Source organism: Bos indicus x Bos taurus, chromosome 5 (genome assembly GCF_003369695.1).
Source record: "Bos indicus x Bos taurus breed Angus x Brahman F1 hybrid chromosome 5, Bos_hybrid_MaternalHap_v2.0, whole genome shotgun sequence".
Classification (NCBI taxonomy): domain Eukaryota; kingdom Metazoa; phylum Chordata; class Mammalia; order Artiodactyla; family Bovidae; genus Bos; species Bos indicus x Bos taurus.
In genome coordinates this window covers 11,728,494-11,746,726 of record NC_040080.1, presented here as the reverse complement: position 1 = coordinate 11,746,726, position 18,233 = coordinate 11,728,494, and the positions used below count along the sequence as shown (strand labels likewise).

Below are 18,233 nucleotides of genomic sequence, written 5' to 3'. Positions count from 1 at the left end.
GCAGAGGCCGGCTTCTGGTGAAGGGGCTGGAAAGATACTGTGTTGCTGGAAGCCTGGGACGTGTGTGGAGTCCTGGGACAAGCCCCATAGAAACCAGCGGTGAATACTTTCAGCAAGCATTTCCCATCAAGGGCTCAGCGATCGGTGCCCGTGGATGTTGACAAACAGGTTGACTTTGTCTGGAAAATCGCTCCCCTTGTCACTGGCGAGGCCGGTGGGGCGCCTCGGTGGTTGTGGGCCTACACTGCCACCTGGCGGTTGGCATGTTCTCTGAGGTCCCGAAATAACTGCAGCAGCTGATGAAAAAGCAACCACGTTCCCGGAAGGGAAGGGCCCTTTCCACGGGCAGAATACTCTTCAGAAATGGTTGAGGATGGGTAAGAAGCAAACACCGCTGAAGCACGGCATTTGCTGTGATGTGATGTGAGCAAAGGGCTTTTCCCACGCGTGCAATCCTTGGCACCCGGTACCCTGAAGGGTGGAGTGAAAAAAGACGCGTGACTGAAAAAGTCTGAAACATTTTATTTCATATTATACATCCTTTTTCTTTTTAAAAAGGCAGAAACATTTAGGGAAACATTTGACAAGAAAGAGCCTTGGACTGGAGGGCTTCGGACATGGGTTTTGAAATGTCTTGCTTTCACAGAGTCTTCTTCACGGCTGCTTGTGTCAAGCTGAAGAGATAAGCCTCGTAGATGATATTTAAGAAGTTGTCGTCGTTCTGGAAAACAGAATCAGAAGCCCTGAGGGGGTGAGACTCGGCTGCAGGAAGCAGAGGCTTAGTCTGTCTTGGGGCTGGGCCGGCACCCGGATCCTAAGCTGTTCCTCCCCACCTGTGTGCTCACAGTGTCTGGTCTGTGTGAACAGGGGGGCTGCAGGCCAGGCCGTGGAGGTGGGGGGGTATGAGTCAGGTATCAGTCCTCAGCGGTCAGCTGGGGAAGCAGCAGGTGCTCGTGGCCTGCAGCGTGGGGCACCAGCCTTGGGGATGCATGGAGTGAGGCCGGCTCGAGAGAGGCCTGGTCAGTCTGCTGCCTGCAGAGACACCGGGCCTCTGGAGGCTGCTCGGGGAGGACAGAACCCACTCGATCCTGCCCGCCTGGCTGCGAGATCACTGGTGGCTCTGAAAGGTCCCCCAAGTCACCCACAAGCGGTGGTTGTTGCTGTTTAGATGCTTTACGACCTCATGGGCTGTAGCCCACCAGGCTCCTCTGTCCATGGGATTTCCCAGGCAAGAATCCTGCAGTGGGTTGCCACTTACTTCTCCTTGGGATCTTCCTGACCCTGGGATCAAACCTGGGTCTCCTGCATTGGCAGGCGGGTTCTTTACTACTGAGCCACCGCGGAGGCCAGCCTTTGCTGTGGGCCAAAGTTAAGACTTCATGGCAACGTGCTTGGTGAAGCCAGAGCCAGAGCCCTGCCCTGGCCCCGTTAGCTGAGGAGGGCTCTGGCCCTGGCTGGTGGGCAGCGATGAGACCGGGGGCTCTGCTGCTGCTCCAGGGGCCGAGGGACCCATGGAGGTTTTCTGTTTCTGAAGCTGGAGACTCCCTCCTGCCCAGCTCCGTGGCGCTCTGGTGATCCACCCATGGCTCACACGCCTGCTCACTCCCAGGGGCTCACGGGGGAGTGGCCAGTGCAGGTGACAGACGTGTGAAATCTAACTAGTGAGGCCCGGGGGAGGGGCCGCTGCAGCCCCGCAGTGTCTCAGCCCCTGCACAGAGAACTGTGGACAGGGTTATTAGATGGAATAAGTACCTGTCAATTCACATTTAAGGGGTTTTTGTCTATTGCTCACAGAAGTGTACAGATGTCGTCCCCAAGTCTTCATGAACTTACAACGACCAGCCTCTGGAAAAAGAGGGGGCTCCCCTTGCTGGGAATCAGGGAGGTGTGGGCAACTCCTGTCTACTCCGCCTTCATGCACACTTGCTTCCTGACCCCTTCCCCTCCTCTCTAAAATGTGTTACCTTCAAACTTTTGAGCCGGACTACAGAGCACAGACAGAGAAGGCAATGGCACCCCACTCCAGTACTTTTGCCTGGAGAATCCCATAGACGGAGGAGCCTGGTAGGCTGCAGTCCATGGGGTCGCTACAGTTGGACATGACTGAGCAACTTCACTTTCACTTTTCACTTTCATGCATTGGAGAAGGAAATGGCAACCCACTCCAGTGTTCTTGCCTGGAGAATCCCAGGGACAGGGAAGCCTGCCGTCTATGGGGTCGCACAGAGTCGGACACGACTGAAGCGACTTAGCAGCAGCAGCAGCACAGAGCACAGAAGTGCTGGCCACTCTCTCAAGGTCACCTGACACTCAAGCAAAATAACACGAAAATCCTTTTACCCAAAGAGACTATTTACCCAAAAGACCCCTGGGCACGAGAGCTGAGCTGTCTGGGTCTACTGGCAAACGTCTGCTCTTTTCAGGGCCTGCCCCGAGTCCTGGGCTGTGCTCTGTCTGGGCCGCCCAGCCGCCTCGTGGCGGGCCCGTGGGGTGGGCAGAGGCGCTGGACGGTGAGGCTGCGGCCCCCGCTCTGCTCTTCGCTGGAGGGTGCCCTCAGGCCTGTCCCTTGGCCTCGGTCTCCTGGTCTTGGAAACCCAGCCCGGCACAGCTCTGTGCTAATGTCCTTGTTCTCGTTATTTCACAGGGACGAGCGGGCACAGGAGGTCATCCCACCCCATCCTCACCGCAGGCTTCAAGATCTCTGTAAAACACGCCTGGGCTGCCACAGCCGCTCCTCCGGTCCCCGCTGCCCCCTCCCCGGGGCTCAGGGCAGCCTCTCTCCAACTCCTGCTGGTTCCCAACGCCCCCAGGCCAAGGACTCTCCCAGTGGCTGCGGGATTGGTGCCTGCCTCTTCCTTTCCTGCCCTGGAGGACTGAGTCCCTTCTCCAAGGACAGCACCCTGAGGAGTGGACTCATCCACCCGGAAGCGCTGAGCTGCTGCATCACCCTCTGGTTCTTGGGGAGCAGGAAGTGGGCAGGGCACCCCAAGGGTCTAAGGGGCAGGAAGTGGGCAGGGTGCCCTAAGGGTCTCTGGTGAGGCCGAGGAGGAGGCGGTGCCCGCCTACCTGGATGAGGTGCAGCAGGGCCTCCTGGAGCTGCAGCTTGCTCAGGGCGCTGCCAGGGGTCCCCGGGGGCTCAGGCGTCCGCAGGGGCAGGAGGAGGCCGGTGGGAGTGGCAGCGGGGTCCTGGTTTCCTGGGGGCAAGGGTGCACGGCTCCTCTCTTGCGGCGGGGCCCAGCTGGGCTGCGCGAACACCAGGGGCGACATGAGTGGAGGTGGGGTCGCGGCGGCCGGGATGCGCTGGGGTGAGAGGACCTGGCCGGGGAGACGGAGGCAGGTGGGCAGGTGCGGGCGGCTGGCGCATGTGGAGGGCGAGGACAGTGAGGGGGACACGGCAGGCTCCAAGGCTAACCGCCCACAGCTCCAGCGTCAGGGCCGCCCACAGGAGGCCAGCTGCACCTGCACTGCCCCCACCCCACCCCGGTGCCATGGGCCTGGCGTCTGCTGTCATACCCACTGGCCCCTCAGCATGAAGGCTCGTCCTCTGAGTAGCACCTCACTTCCCCGCTTCCGGTTACCACTTGACCGCATCTAGGACCTGGCCTTTCCCTTGGGGCTCGCCATCCATGCCCCTGCCTGCTGGGGCCCATCTTCCTGCTGTGAGGGAGCCGCCCCGTTCCTCGCCTGGCGTGGGCAGGACGGGCAGGGTCACAGAGTCACATCCTCACCCCCCCACCTCCTGATTCTCTGCATTCGGGCCTGGGGGGACAGCGCCCTGGGGACTATTCCTGCAGGCCCTGCAAGTGACCTGTCTGTCTGGGCGGGTCAGTCTGCCTTTCTTGCCTACCAGATCTAAAACCAAGTTTTCAATAGAGTCTCCTGGCCCCTCGGGAGCTGCTGTGACCTCAGTCACCCTCTAGGCACCGTCCTGGGCAGAAAGCAGGCAGAGGGGGCGGGTGGTTTGTGTAACTGTCCCCAGTCATCGTTTGAAGCAGAGGTGCCTCCATGGGCAGCTCGTAGAGCACTGGCTCTGTGGCCTGTGAGCAGGGAAGGGGGACGTGCCCGTGCGGGTGACCGCCAACCATTAACTCCAGCTTCCTAGTGCCTGGTCTGAATCCTCAGGGACAAGCAGGGAAGGGGGGCAGGTCGCGCCGGGGCGAGGATGCAGGTGGGGAGCAGCCACTGTCTCACCATCAACGGCCCGCATGAGCACTTTGACCCAGTCTGACAAACACGAAGACTGTGCTCCACGCCTGCGGCCTTGGTTCCTAAAAGTGAACGACTCTGGGGCCCCGCTGGAAGCCGCTTGCCCAAACAGGACAGAAGGACCAAGGAGGACACATAATACACAGGAAGAACTTCCCCAACTTGAACCCTGAGGCGCTGTCAATGATCTGTACCAACCCAAACGGAAAAAAGTCCCTCAGATCTCCAGATGCTGCCTGCACATGGGCAGTGAAGAAACGGACAAGCTTTCAGTTTTGTCACCGTCCCGAGTTATTAGTGACCACAGAGAACCAGCGTCCCCGGAGGACAGAGCACTTCTAAGAATGACGTTTCCTTTCTGGCAGTCAGTGTGCATGTCGTTGGGGCAGGGGCAGCTTCTGCCTTCTCCTGACCCTCAGTAAGCTATCCCTGCAGAGATGGGCAGGAGGCTGTGCCTTCCAGGGTCGGTGACCCGCTTTTCTGCTGACCTCAAGAGCCCACAGGCTGCGGCACCCACAGGGACAGGCGCCCAGCTCACCTCCACGCAGCGCGTGCAGAGGGCCCTGGCCCGCAGCCAGTGCCTGAAGGCGCGCACTGCACCGTGAATACACAGCAGTTTACTGTGGGCGACATATCCAGCGGGGACCAGAGGTCTGACACCCTGGAACAATTTCAGACCCTAAGTTTCCAACCACAACGACCTGGGGTTTTCTCGTATCCATGTCACATGTGGAAACAAGAAGTCTTCTCTCTAGGAATGAAGCATGTTTGAAAGGAGCCTCCCAGACGCTGCGCAGAGAGCAGACCCCTTCCTGGCAGGAGGTGGAGGTAGACGCGGTGTTCTGCATGGACCCCGTCCAGTGCTCCCCGGCAGGAGGACACTTACCTGAAGGAGGGGAGCTGGCTGCTCAGTGCTGGGGGGCAGGTCCCTCCAGGGCTCCAGGGGGTTCCGCGCTCGGGTGCTCGGGGTGGCTGTGGGGAACTTGGCTGCCAGGGCTGGGCGGCCGGGCGCTGGCAGCTGCTGTTCCTGCTGTACCGCCTGGAGCCTCCGCAGCAGCTCCCGTGGGGAGACCTCGCCCGGCCCAGTCACCGGCTGATGGCCGGGGCCGGGGCCGGGGGGTGCTGGTCTGGGGAGGGCCCGGGGCCCTGGAGTCTGGGGCGGGAGGGCACTGCTGAGACGGGTGGGCTGGGCCAGGGACACGGGGGTGGTGGCCGAGCTGGCAGGTGCTGGCGCCCCGGGCTCACACCTGTTCTCAGCCCCGGGTATGCTCTGCACCTGGAGGAGTTTCTGAGTCCCAGGGGCTGCGAGTGCGCGGCTGCGGGGAGACCCTGTCTGGGCGGGCCCAGCGCAGGCCGCCCTGAGGGCGTCTGTGCAGGGCCGGCTCTCAGGCAGCTCTGCCAGCGGCTGTAGGTCCATGCTCCTGACCATGAGCTTTTGAATGGCAGGGCAGAGCTGCTTGTCGACAGGGGGCGAGGGTCTCCGGGGCTCCTCATAGGATAGGGATCGGACAACCCCCTGCCGCATTGGGAACTTCTCTGGCTGCTGCTGCTGCAGGGGGAGGGTCTGGGGAGGCCCTGTGGCCTCCTGACACGGGGCTTTGTCCTGCTTCCCGAAGAGTGCCGTCAAGGACAGGTGCTGGGGTTCCGGGTCTGAGGTCTGGAACAAACACACACGTCTGAGAGCATGTCCATGTGTGATGGGGGGAATGAAACCTAACTTACCCACCCAATGGTTTTTATTTACAAGGGGTCGATTAGAGGATAGAAAAGCCTAATGATTATAAAGTGTACACATCTGGGACTGCCTTTCTAACATCAAATTTTGTCACAGGCTTCTCCCTCCCATCCCAAGACAGCTGTCATATTTCAGTATTTGTTGAATTTTTTTGGGGGGGGCCGAGCCACATGTGGATCCAGTTCCCTAACCAGGGATGGAACTCAGGCCCCTTGCAATCGGAAGCCTGGAGCCCTAAAGGTTGGACCACCGTGGAAGTCCCTCACTATCCGCTGACTGATGAGCAGTCAGGAGACGCTTGCTGGGCCTGGGGACGACCGTGTGCAAAATCACAGACACTGGCAGATGGAGGACCGTCGCCTCAACAGGAAGCACACCTCCCCCTGCAAAGTACCTGGAGACACCGAGCAAACACAGAAACACAAGGGTTTCAGAATTCCTGATAGTTTTCCACAGAATGATAGAAATCAAGGGCTGGAGAGTTGTAAGTCATCACTCTCTCTAACTTGATCCGAATACACAGCAGTAGCTCTAACAGCCTGTCAGAGGCGTAAATGCCAACCATGGCTGGCGACAGGCCTTCTTCCTTCCTGCCTGTGCCCTGGTGCCTCTTGCGGCTGCTGCTCCCTGCGGTTGGGCTAGGAGAACACGCGTGTAGCCTAAAGACACATATTCCAGTTTCTCTTGTAAACAATTTCCACGAAAAGCAAACTTATAATAAAAACTAAAAGATAATTAGAAAAGACTTAAAAAAAAATTCAATGCAAGACTTGCATGAGCCAGTCTTTATGTCTTTTGGCTCCATGTTCATCTTTAAAGTTGATTTAAACCAACAATTCCCTTTAAAAAAATTTTTTTGATGAGGAATAACCATAGGTACTGGTTATACCCACACTCAGTGATGGAACTTACAGATTAGCCCTTTTGCTGATGCTGGGGTATTCTGAGAAATATATATACTCATACAAAAACTGATGTCATGTTTCATGTTTGTATCTTAGAGGCAAATACAGTGACGGGTCATGGGCTCTAAAGGGGGACTTGACACCAGTCCTTAGACCAGGAGTCCCACCCACACAGGGCACATGGCCCCGGACTGGGCACCAAGGGAAGGGCTGCATCTCTTGTCAGTGGCCGACCTCAGAAGGATACGGCCCAACGGGTAATAGTCTCGTCGGCTCCAACGTGGTATTAGGCTGCTGTCTTTTGGAACACATTAACCTCTAAGGAGTCAAGTTCACAGAGTAAGGGAAATGCCAAATATCAAAAGAGTAATCCTTTGTAGGAAGAGCAAATTATACATAATGACAAAACCTCCACTTTGAAATCTCTCTTTCCTGGATCAACTCTAGGGCACCTCCACAGCACAGCCCTCCACCCCCTCGCCCCTGACCAGCCTCAGGGCCAAAGTCCCTCAGGAATCACCGGGACCGGGTGGAGAGCAAGGACCGTGCACCTGGCCGGGCCGAGGGCCCCGCTGCTGCCGGCTCCCACTGGGTTTCACTGGAATTGGCTTGATGAGGTTGGGGTTGTCGTGGATAGCCGACGAGCTGCTGATCTGTTTGGGCTCGGAGCAGGTTTTACACTGAAATAGAAAAAAGAACCTTATTTTTGGTGTAAAAGAAACTTAATCTCTTAAGAAGAACGCACCTTCATGCTCTTTATCGTATCTGTGTGCTCAGTTGCTAAGCTGTATCTGGCTCTTGGCGACACCACGGATGGTAGCCTGCCAGGCTCCTCTGTTCATGGAATTTTCCAGGCAAGAATACTGGAGTGGGTAGCCATTTACTATTCCAGGGGATCTTCCTGAGCCAGGGATCGAAGCCGAGGTCTCTCACACCTCCTGCATTGGTAGGTGGGTCCTCTACCACTAGGGCTACCTGGGAAGCCCAAGCTGTGTTTGAGTCTAAACCAAATTCACTGAGTGTGTCTCAGCGGCACAGTTCAGCAGTGCTCCATCGGCCTGCAGGATCCAGAGGCCCCGAGACGCCCGGAGGTGTGACAGTCTGCGGGTCTGCCTGAGAAGCAGCAGCTTTAACAAAGTCTCCGGCTCTCCCACGGTAATCAGCAGTACAAAGGCTCCCCGGGTGCCTCGTCTGGGTCAGGGGAGGGCTCCGAGCCCAGTTGGCAGCTGACTTAAGACTGGAGAGCTGCATCCTCAGAGCGACTGACCCGCTTTGGTCTATAAACCAACGGGTAAAGCTGACTCAAACCACTGATTTTAAAAATTACTAACATCATCCTTATTTAATGAGTGATTTTTGCATAAACAGAATAATTCAAATCCGAGTGTTCTGAACCGCTCACTACAAATTAGAATTTCACAGAGAAAGAGATGAGAAACAAGCCTCGTCATTTCAGATCCCGAGTCATCACCGCCCATTAATCTAATCAACCGTGCAATTGCTCACACGCTGGGATTCATAGCCGGGAGGGTACGGCAGCGTTGTCCGCATCTCCCTTGCTGAAACAGCAAATAAAACCGTAAAGCGTGGTCTTCTGCAAGGTGGGCTTGGTGGCGTCATTCGTTTCAATGGCACACTTGTGCCCTTGGGCCAGGACACACTTCTCTGTCCCCAGTGTGGAGTGGCCATGAATACAACCTTCCCCCCCACCCGCAACAGCCCCCCACCCCGGACCCTGAGCATTTCCATAAGCTTCACGGCTGTTGGCTGCACTTTCTATCTGAGGATGTCGGGGCTGGGGCTGATCACCACTGTGCTTGCTTCGGTTTAGAAAGTTCACTGCGCAAAGGACTTTTTTCAGCCAAGAATTCCGTCCACCATTTGCATATCTGGCACTAGTATTATTAAATGGCACACTTTCTGAGTCATAAAAAGTTATTTCCAATTCTCAGGTGAGTTATGGCCACAGGACCACTGGCCTGGCTTCTGAGATGTGGATCAGCAACATGAGACCAGAGTGTGGTCCCTGATAGAGTCACTGATAGAATGCTGGCGTGAAAAGGCTTGACAGCCTGCTGGCTGTGCCGAAGACGGTGGAGCTCGGCTCACTTCTGCGAGTGCTCCCGTCTGCACTCAGGGTCCCTGGGTTGCCAACTGCTTTACTCTGCACATGCTGAGGTGGGCCGTGGACAGCACCCCCCAGGGGAAGCGGCCAGCAGCTGCTTCCTGAGTCACCACCACAGGCCATCTACCAATGAAGCTTCACTTTCATGTAAAAAGTGCTCAGAACAAGACTGACTTCCACGGCTTGCAGCTCATTATCCAGAGGTTGAAGCTTCTACAACTCTCCCTACCCAAAGCTTCTATGCCCTTCCCTACTTGGAAAAACACACAGAATCGGCAAAAGTGTATAACGGATTCTTTGCAGAGAAACCGAGGCTTTAACAGCTACATCACATGAGTCTGTTTATCACACAGACACAAGTATCCACGAGGCAGGGAAGCCTGGGGGAAAATATACTTGAAGTGCTAAAGGCAGACATTGTTGGGTGGTAGGGTTATGGGTAATTTCATTTTCTTTCTTCTACTTTAAAATTTTCTCAGTTCAGTTCAGTTGCTCAGTAGTATCTGACTCTTTCCAACCCCACGGTCTGTAGCACGCCAGGCTTCCCTGTCCATCACCAACTCCTGGAGCTTACTCAAATTCATGTCCATAGAGTTGGTGATGCCATCCAACCATTTCATCCTCTGTCGTCCCCTTCTCCTCCAGACTTTCATCTTTCCAAGCATCAGGGTCTTTTCCAATGAGTCAGTTCTTCGCATCAGGTGGCCAGAGTACTGGAGTTTCAGCTTCAGCATCAGTCCTTCCAATGAATATTCAGGACTGATTTCCTTTAGGATGGACTGGTTGGATCTCCTTGCAGTCCAAGAGACTCTCAAGAGTCTTCTCCAACATCACAGTTCAAAAGCATCCATTCTTTGGCACTCAGCTTTCTTTATAGTACAACTCTCATATCCATACATGACTACTGGAAAAACCATAGCTTTGACTAGACGGACCTTTGTTGGCAAAGTAATATCTCTGCTTTTTAATATGCTGTCTAGGTTGGTCATAGCTTTTCTTCCAAGGAGCAAGTGTCTTTTAATTTCATGGCTGCAGCCACTATCTGCAGTGATTTTGGAGCCCAGAAAAATAAAGTCTCTCACTATTTGCATTGTTTCCCCATCTATTTGCCATGAAGTGATGGGACTGGATGCCGTGATCTTAGTTTTCTGAATGTTGAGTTTTAAGCCAACTTTTTCACTCTCCTCTTTCACTTTCATCAAGAGGCTCTTTAGTTCTTCACTTTCTGCCGTAAGGGTTGTGTCATCTACATATCTGAGGTTATTGATATTTCTCCCAGCAATCTTTGATTCCAGCTTGTGCTTCATCCAGCCCAGCATTTCACATGATGTACTCTGCATATAAGTTAAATAAGCAGGGTGACAATATACAGCCTTGATGTACTCCTTTCCCGATTTTGAACCAGTCTGTTATTCTATGTCCAGTTCTAACTGTTGCTTCTTGACCTGCATATAGATTTCTCAGGAGGCAGGTCAGGTGGTCTGGTGTTCCCATCCCTTTAAGAATTTTCCACAGTTTGCTGTGATCCCCGCAGTCAAAGGCTTTGGCATAGTCAATAAAGCAGATGTTTTCCTGGAACTTTCTTGCTTTTTTGATGATCCAGCAGATGCTGGCAACTTGATTTCTGGTTCCTCTGTCTTTTCTAAATCCAGCTTGAACATCTGGACATTCATGGTTCACGTATTCTGAAGCCTGGCTTGGAGAATTTTGAGCATTACTTTGCTAGCGTGTGAGATGAGTGCAGTTGTGTGGTGGTTTGAACATTTTTTGGCATTCCGTTTCTTTGGGATTGGAATGAAAACTGACCTTTCCCAGTCCTGTGACCACTGCTGAGTTTTTCAAATTTGCTGGCATATTGAATGTAGCACTTTCACAGTATCATCTTTTAGGATTTGAAATAGCTCAACTAGAATTCCATCACCTCCACTAGCTTGGTTCATAGTGATGCTTCCTAAGGCCCACTTCACTTTGCACTCCAGGATGTCTGCCTCTAGGTAAGTGATCACACCATTGTGATTATCTGGGTCATGAAAATCTTTTTTGTATAGTTCTTCTGTATATTTTTGCCACCTCTTCTTAATATCTTTTGCTTCTCTTAGGTCTATACCATTTCTGTCCTTTATTGTGCCTATCTTTGCATGAAATGTTCCCTTGGCATCTCTAATTTTATTGAAGACATCTGTAGTCTTTCCCATTCTACTATTTTCCTCTATTTCTTTGCATTGATCACTGAGGAAGGCTTTCTTATCTCTCCTTGCTATTCTTTGGAACTCTGCATTCAAACGGGTACATCTTTCCTTTTCTCCTTTGCCTTTAGCTTCTCTTCTTTTCTCAGCTATTTGTAAGACCTCCTCAGACAACCATTTTGCCTTTTTGCATTTCTTTTTCTTGGGTCTTGATCACTGCCTCTTGTACAATGTCACGAACCTCCGTCCATAGTTCTTTAGGCACACTGTCTATCAGATCTAATCTCTTGAATCTATTTGTCTCTTCTACTGTGTAATTGTAAGAGATTTGATTTAGGTCATACCTGAATGGTCTAGTGGACTTCCCTACTTTCTTCAATTTATATCTGAATTTGGCAATAAGGAGTTCATGATCTGAGCCACATTCAGCTCCCGGTCTTGTTTTTGCTGACTGTATAGAGCTTCTCCATCTTTGGCTGCAAAGAATATAATCAATTTGATTTCAGTATTGATCATCTAATGATGTCCATGTGTAGAGTCTTTTGTGTTGTTGAAAGATGGTGTTTGCTATGACTAATGCGTTCTCTTGGCAAAACTCTGTTAGCCTTTGATCTGCTTCGTTTTGTGCTCCAAAGCCAGATTTGCCTGTTACTCCAGGTATCTCTTGACTTTCCGCTTTTGCATTCCAGTCCCCTATAATGAAAAGGACATCTTTTTGGGGTGTTAGTTCTAGAAGGTCTTGTAGGTCTTCATAGAATTGTTCAACTTCAGCTTCTTCAGTATTACTGGTCAGGGCATAGACTTGGGTTGCTATGACCTTGAATGGCTTGCCTTGGAAACGAACAGAGATCATTCTATTGTTTTTGAGATTGCATCCAAGTACTGCATTTCGGACTCTTTTGTTGACCATGATGGCCACTCCATTTCTTCTAAGGGATTCTTGCCCACACTAGTAGATATAATGGTCATCTGAGTTAAATTCACCCATTCCAGTCCATTTTAGTTTGCTGATTCCTAGAATGTCGACGTTCACTCTTGCCATCTCCTGTTTGACCACTTCCAATTTGCCTTGATTCATGGACCTAACATTCCAGGTTCCTGTGCAGTATTGCTCTTTACAGCATCGGACCTTGGTTCCATCACCAGTCACATCCACAACTGGATGCTGTTTTTGCTTTGGCTCTCTTCATTCTTTCTGGAGTTACTTCTCCACTGATCTCCCTTTCTCCACTAAATCTTCTCATTGAACATCAAAAGACAATACTTCTTTAATTTCATAGCTAAGTCAGAGGTATATCCAGAGGACAAATCTTCCTTCTTGCCTTAAACCACAAAACAGTCTTAAATACAGAATAGCCCACTGATTATTTTATTTTTCTTATTGCAGTATAGTTGACCTGCAAAATTATATTAGCTTTAGGTGTTCATAAAAGTGGTTCAGTTATACGTGTGCACACGTTCTTCAAAATAGGCCACTTCTAAAGACTCGGCATGAAGCCCCACAGCCCTTGACCCCCCCTGGCCCGGCCACTGAACCAAGCTCACCTGCCCTCCAACTAAGTCTAATGGAGGAAGAAGCTCAAGGTCACGGTGCTGCTACTTCACAGCAGATTGATAGGCATTTGCTTCTTCAGGGAGAAAACATAAAATATTGTCCAAAACAAGTTTTTCAAATTACTCTATTAACTTCATGTAAAAAGGCATTTGTAGTGTTGCCAGGTTTCGCTTTATCAATATCATCTTCCTCCAGCTCCAAGTATTTCCTCTCTCACTTTCTGGGATTATCACACATTTAAGAGGTTTGGAGTTGCAGAGGCCTCAGCGGTCAGTTGGTGTACGACTCAGTCAGAGCCGTGCTGTTCTCCTGGTATGTGCCCGACATCCAGCACTCTGTCCTCCTGAAGACTTGTGGTCACATGCTCTCATAGCAAGACTCCCGAGGAAGGGCAGTGTTTCCATGCCCACCTTCCCATACCCGGGCCCGGGCCGCTTCTGAGGCCCACGCTCTGTGTATTGGAAGAGTGGATGACACAGACGTGAGCAGACTCGCCCAACCTGGGGGCTCTTGGGGCAGGTACCCCTGGTGGGTGGGTCAGAAGCCATACGAGGGACCGAGAACACATGAACTGAGCCTTCAAAGATGTCCCCTGCTGATGGATGAGTAGAGGAGGAGGGGGCTCCCCCAGGGGCGGCGAGGCTGGGTCGCCCTGGTCACATGGTGGGTGCCCCAGAGGGGCCCAGGTGTCACACGCTGGGCAGTGAGAGGCGAGAAGGGTATGGAGCAAGGCCAGTGTGGCTGTGCAGGTGCTTCTGGACACTATCTGGCTGGTGATGGCAGGAGGACGAGCATCTTCTGTTACTGATCTCTCAGCTGGGCGATGGACACTACACACATGATGTGTTTTATTGTTGTTTCTCAGTTGCTAAGTCATGTTCAACTCTTTGTGATCCTACAGACCATAGCCCACTGTGGGATTCTCCAAACAAGAACACTAGAGAGGGCTCCATTTCCTCTTCCAGGGGATCTTCTCAACCCAGGGATCGAACCTGCATCTCTTGCATTGGCAGGTGGATTCGTTAACATGGAGCCACCAGGGAAGCCCCTGGGGCTACGTTTTAATCCACTTAAAAGCAAACAGTCTTCAGTCTACTAAAAGTCAACAAAGATGGTATTACTCATAGGCTTCTGTTTGGCGGAAGGAAGGGGACCAAGTCTGCCTTAACGGGCAGGTCCCCACCTGGAATCTGAGTGCGTCATGGTGGGGACGGGACTCACCTTCGTGTACTCGTCTTTGGCCTTGGTCAGCATCCGCAAGATGTCGGCTTCCTTGCCCTCTCCTGAGCCGAGGCTCACGGGCGAGGCCCCGGCTCCCATTCCGTGGTGGGCTTTCAGCTGTTCGTACTGAGTGAGGCTACAAAAACAAAGACGAGATCCATACCAGAAAAGACAGCTCAACACAGCCAGCAAGTCCTCACCCAGTTGTTTTTATCTTGTTACGATCGTGTTAGAAAAAAGATCACTGGAAGTGATGGGAGAAACATGGGAGTCAAGGTCCCAAGTTCACTGACCACAGGACTGCATCTGGAGGGGCATGGCTTCCACCCTGCCTGGTGTCCCATGGCAGCTGTCACCCAGCCAGGGCAGGGTTGAGGGGCTGGGACGGAGGCCAGGTGGCCCCGAAAGTATTCACTATTGGGTCTTTCTCAGAAAAAATCTGTGACTCCTCATTGTGAGCATTAGGAGGGACCCCTGAACTGCTGAAGAACCCAATTCAGGGTTCTCAACCTGGAGACTAGGTTCCCAACACGGCAGATCCAGTCTCCCCCTTCTTCCAAAGTGCCTGGGAGTCGAAGCGCAGCTGAGCCCAGCCCGTGTCCCGGATGGTTTAGAAGCACAGCGAAGGTCCCACCGCAGAAGAGGGGGTGTGAAAACACAGCACTGGGAAGCGCCTCTGTCCTCCTTAACACCTTGCAGAGGGGAGGCCAGGCCTCTTCCCTGCTGGTAGGGGGGCGCGTCTCCCTCCCGTGGGAGGGCTCTGACCGTGGCTCATGCTTCCCCATTGCTGCCATGAAGTTTGCGGGGAAAGAAAGCTGCAGGTTCGCTGAGGCTCAGCTCTGAGGATGGGTGGAGAGTCCACATGCATTGTGCTTGGCTAATTGCTCGACACCAAGCAGGTCCTGCCCCAGCTGCTGAAGAATCACCACAGAACCTGAGTGTCTTCACATCGCCTCCTGGCTGGGAGACACGGCGCCTTTTAATCTATATGAAGCCCTGCTATTATTATCTGCCGCAGTTTACAATCACAGGAATGTTCTAGGAACTAGCTGTTACGGTGGTAAATACCAGTTTGAACACACTTAATCACCATCTGCAGCCTGAGCTGCTTACCTAAAATTAGCTCTCACCAGCTCGGCTTTTCAGAAATCAGTCTTATCTATAAAAAAGTGCTCCCCACAGCCCATATTTTACGACCACTTTTTAGCCATACATCAACAAGAATCAGCCACAGGTTTGCATATAGCCCCTCCCTCTTGAGCCTCCCTCCCATCTTCCACCCCTAGGTTGTCACAGAGCACTGGGTTGAGCTCCCTGAGCCAGAGAGCAAATTCCCACTGGCTATCTATTTCACAGATGGTAATGTATATGTTTCCCTGCTACTGTGGCCATTTCATTGACCCAGGATTTAAAACTGACAAATGGTTGGTTCTCTAGCAGATGGAGCTGCTCGTTTGAGCCTGTGTGGGAGGCAGCTGGATTCCATGTATGGCTGAGCCCAGTCCCGGCCCAGGGTCATGGCATGCAGGAAGCTCACTCGCTTCCAAGCTCTGAACCAGCCACAGGAATGCAGGGAAATAACTCCCTTCCCATGAGCGGCCCTGGGGCTCAAGAACCTCAGAGGGTTGACAGATCCCCAGGGGGACAGTGTGCTGACCTGGGCTTCCTTTCAGGTCATCAGGGGAGCAAGAGTGGGACCAGGAGACAGTCATGTAAGTACCCCCCAGTCTCATGCCTACTGGCACCAGTCAACAAGGCCTTGAAAGATTAATAGAAAAGAGACTAGGAACACGAAAGAGAGAGAGTCCATCTGCTGATCACTAAACTAGTGTTAGCTCAGATATTTCCAAAGATATTGAAAACAAAGACTGAGCAAAGCCCTCACTCACACGGGAAGGAGGTTCAAGATCCACAGGCAGATGGAGGGGAGTCCTTGGGGCAGGAGGGCATGGGGACCCAAGAGGAGATGGGGCAGCCTTTCAGAAAGACTCTGAACATTCTCCTCAGAGATATACCAATAGCTTTTCAGAGGAAAAAACTGCTAATTTACAAATGAGGATGGTATTAAGGAAAACTGCCACCCAGAAAAACTGATATTACAGATCACATGCACAGAAAAAAAGGGAGGGGGACTATTCTACATAATAAATCCTACCGAGTGGAAGTGTGAGACATTGTCATTTACGCTTATTTTTCATCTGGTGAGTAATGGTGAAGGTGTTGCTAAGCATGGTGAAGGAGCTGCTGTCAGAGACGGGCTCTGTTTACCCCGCGGTGCAGTCCCACACACTCAGAAACGCAGAACACATCCCGCAGCACTTACTTCTTCATTAGCTCTGCGATTCTTTGGCATTCTTCCTTGTCATAAAACCAAATTCCATAGATGGACACTGCAAGAAACACAGAGGACCAGTGCATGAGCATCCTCAAGAAGGGGAAACAGATCCCCTTTCCACCGTGAGGGGAGTACATGCTCGTAGAATAAGTGAACTAGTCGCTGGAGTCGAAGCTTGAAAACCTCGAGCTGGGGCTTTGTAAGCCCAAGGAGAGGGTATGCAGACACAACCTGGACCTGGACACAGCAGGCACGGGCCGAACGCTTAGCCGGATGAGCAGACGGAAGACGAGCCCCAACTCTCCAACCTCCAGCTCTGCAGCATCACTGCCTCACGTGTCTTCACACACTCACACACATTCACACATTCTCACATACACATGCTCACACAGAACTCTCACTCACGCACACAAACACGTTCACATACACACACATTCAACCACACACACACACAGTCTCATATACACACGCTCACAGAGCTCTCACACATACAAACACGTTTACACACACACATACTCACCACACAGTCTCATATACACACATTCACACAGAGCTCTCACTCACACAAACACGTTTACACACACACACACACTCACCACACAGTCTCATATACACACACTCACAAAGAGCTCTCACACATACAAACACGTTTACACACACACACACTCACCACACAGTCTCATATACACACGCTCACACAGAGCTCTCACACATACAAACACGTTTACACACACACACACACTCACCACACATACAGTCTCATATATACACACTCACACAGAGCTCTCACTCACACAAACAGGTTTACACACACACACTCACCACACACACACACAGTCTCATATACACATGCTCACACAGAGCTCTCACACATACAAACACGTTTACACACACACACACACTCACCACACATACAGTCTCATATACACACACTCACAGAGAACTCTCACGCACACAAACACATTCACATACACACACACTCACCACACACACACAAAGTCTCATATACACACGCTCACACAGAGCTCTCACACATACAAACACGTTTACACACACACACACTCACCACACATACAGTCTCATATACACACTCACACAGAGCTCTCACTCACACAAACACGTTCACATACACACACACACACACAGTCTCATATACACACGCTCACACAGAGCTCTCACACATACAAACACGTTTACACACACACACACACTCACCACACAGTCTCATATACACACACTCACACAGAGCTCTCACTCACACAAACAGGTTTACACACACACACTCACCACACACACACAGTCTCATATACACACGCTCACACAGAGCTCTCACACATACAAACACGTTTACACACACACACTCACCACACAGTCTCATATACACACTCACACAGAGCTCTCACTCACACAAACAGGTTTACACACACACACTCACCACACACACACAGTCTCATATACACACGCTCACACAGAGCTCTCACTCACACACACATGCTCCATCTTCTGTAACTGTTGCACGCCTGACACACATATTAGGCCTGGAAGCTTCTCTCCCTTCTCCTTTTTCCCGGGAAGGTGTTATTAAGTGAAAGATCAGTTTTGGAGGCCTTAAGTGAGGATACAGTGCTGGGAAAATAAAATTCAGTAATGAATCTGCAACTCCAAAGTGTCCGCACAGAATATTTACAACTGTTCAAAGACTAGATATAACCACGACTTAGTGATTTAGTGATGAACAATGTGGCATAATACAGTTGCTATCGATTCAGTTAATTTTCAAGTAAGTTGTATATATTAGTATGTACGATCTACGTCATTTTTATAGCAAAGGCTAAACAGGTCTAAAGGCCCCCCAGGTGGCTCAGCAGTAAAAAATCCACTTGCCAGTGCAAGAGACGTGGGAGACTTGGATTCAGTCCCTGGGTGGGGAAGATCTCCTGGAGGAGGAAATGGCGACCCACTCCA

General features: G+C 51.8%; 1 protein-coding gene across 1 annotated transcript in view; it reads right to left on the bottom strand.

The window, feature by feature from the left end:
- Positions 1 to 502: 502 nt before the first annotated feature.
- DCP1B (decapping mRNA 1B) overlaps positions 503 to 18,233 on the bottom strand; it is a 42,655-nt gene continuing 24,924 nt past the window's right edge. The window contains exons 4-9 of the mRNA XM_027540933.1: positions 16,257 to 16,323; positions 13,934 to 14,069; positions 7,398 to 7,526; positions 5,093 to 5,863; positions 3,067 to 3,315; positions 503 to 721 (exon numbers count right to left, since the gene is read on the bottom strand). Coding sequence (XP_027396734.1) covers positions 641 to 721; positions 3,067 to 3,315; positions 5,093 to 5,863; positions 7,398 to 7,526; positions 13,934 to 14,069; positions 16,257 to 16,323 — 1,433 coding nt within the window. The 3' untranslated portion in view covers positions 503 to 640. The remainder of the gene's footprint in view (positions 722 to 3,066; positions 3,316 to 5,092; positions 5,864 to 7,397; positions 7,527 to 13,933; positions 14,070 to 16,256; positions 16,324 to 18,233) is intronic.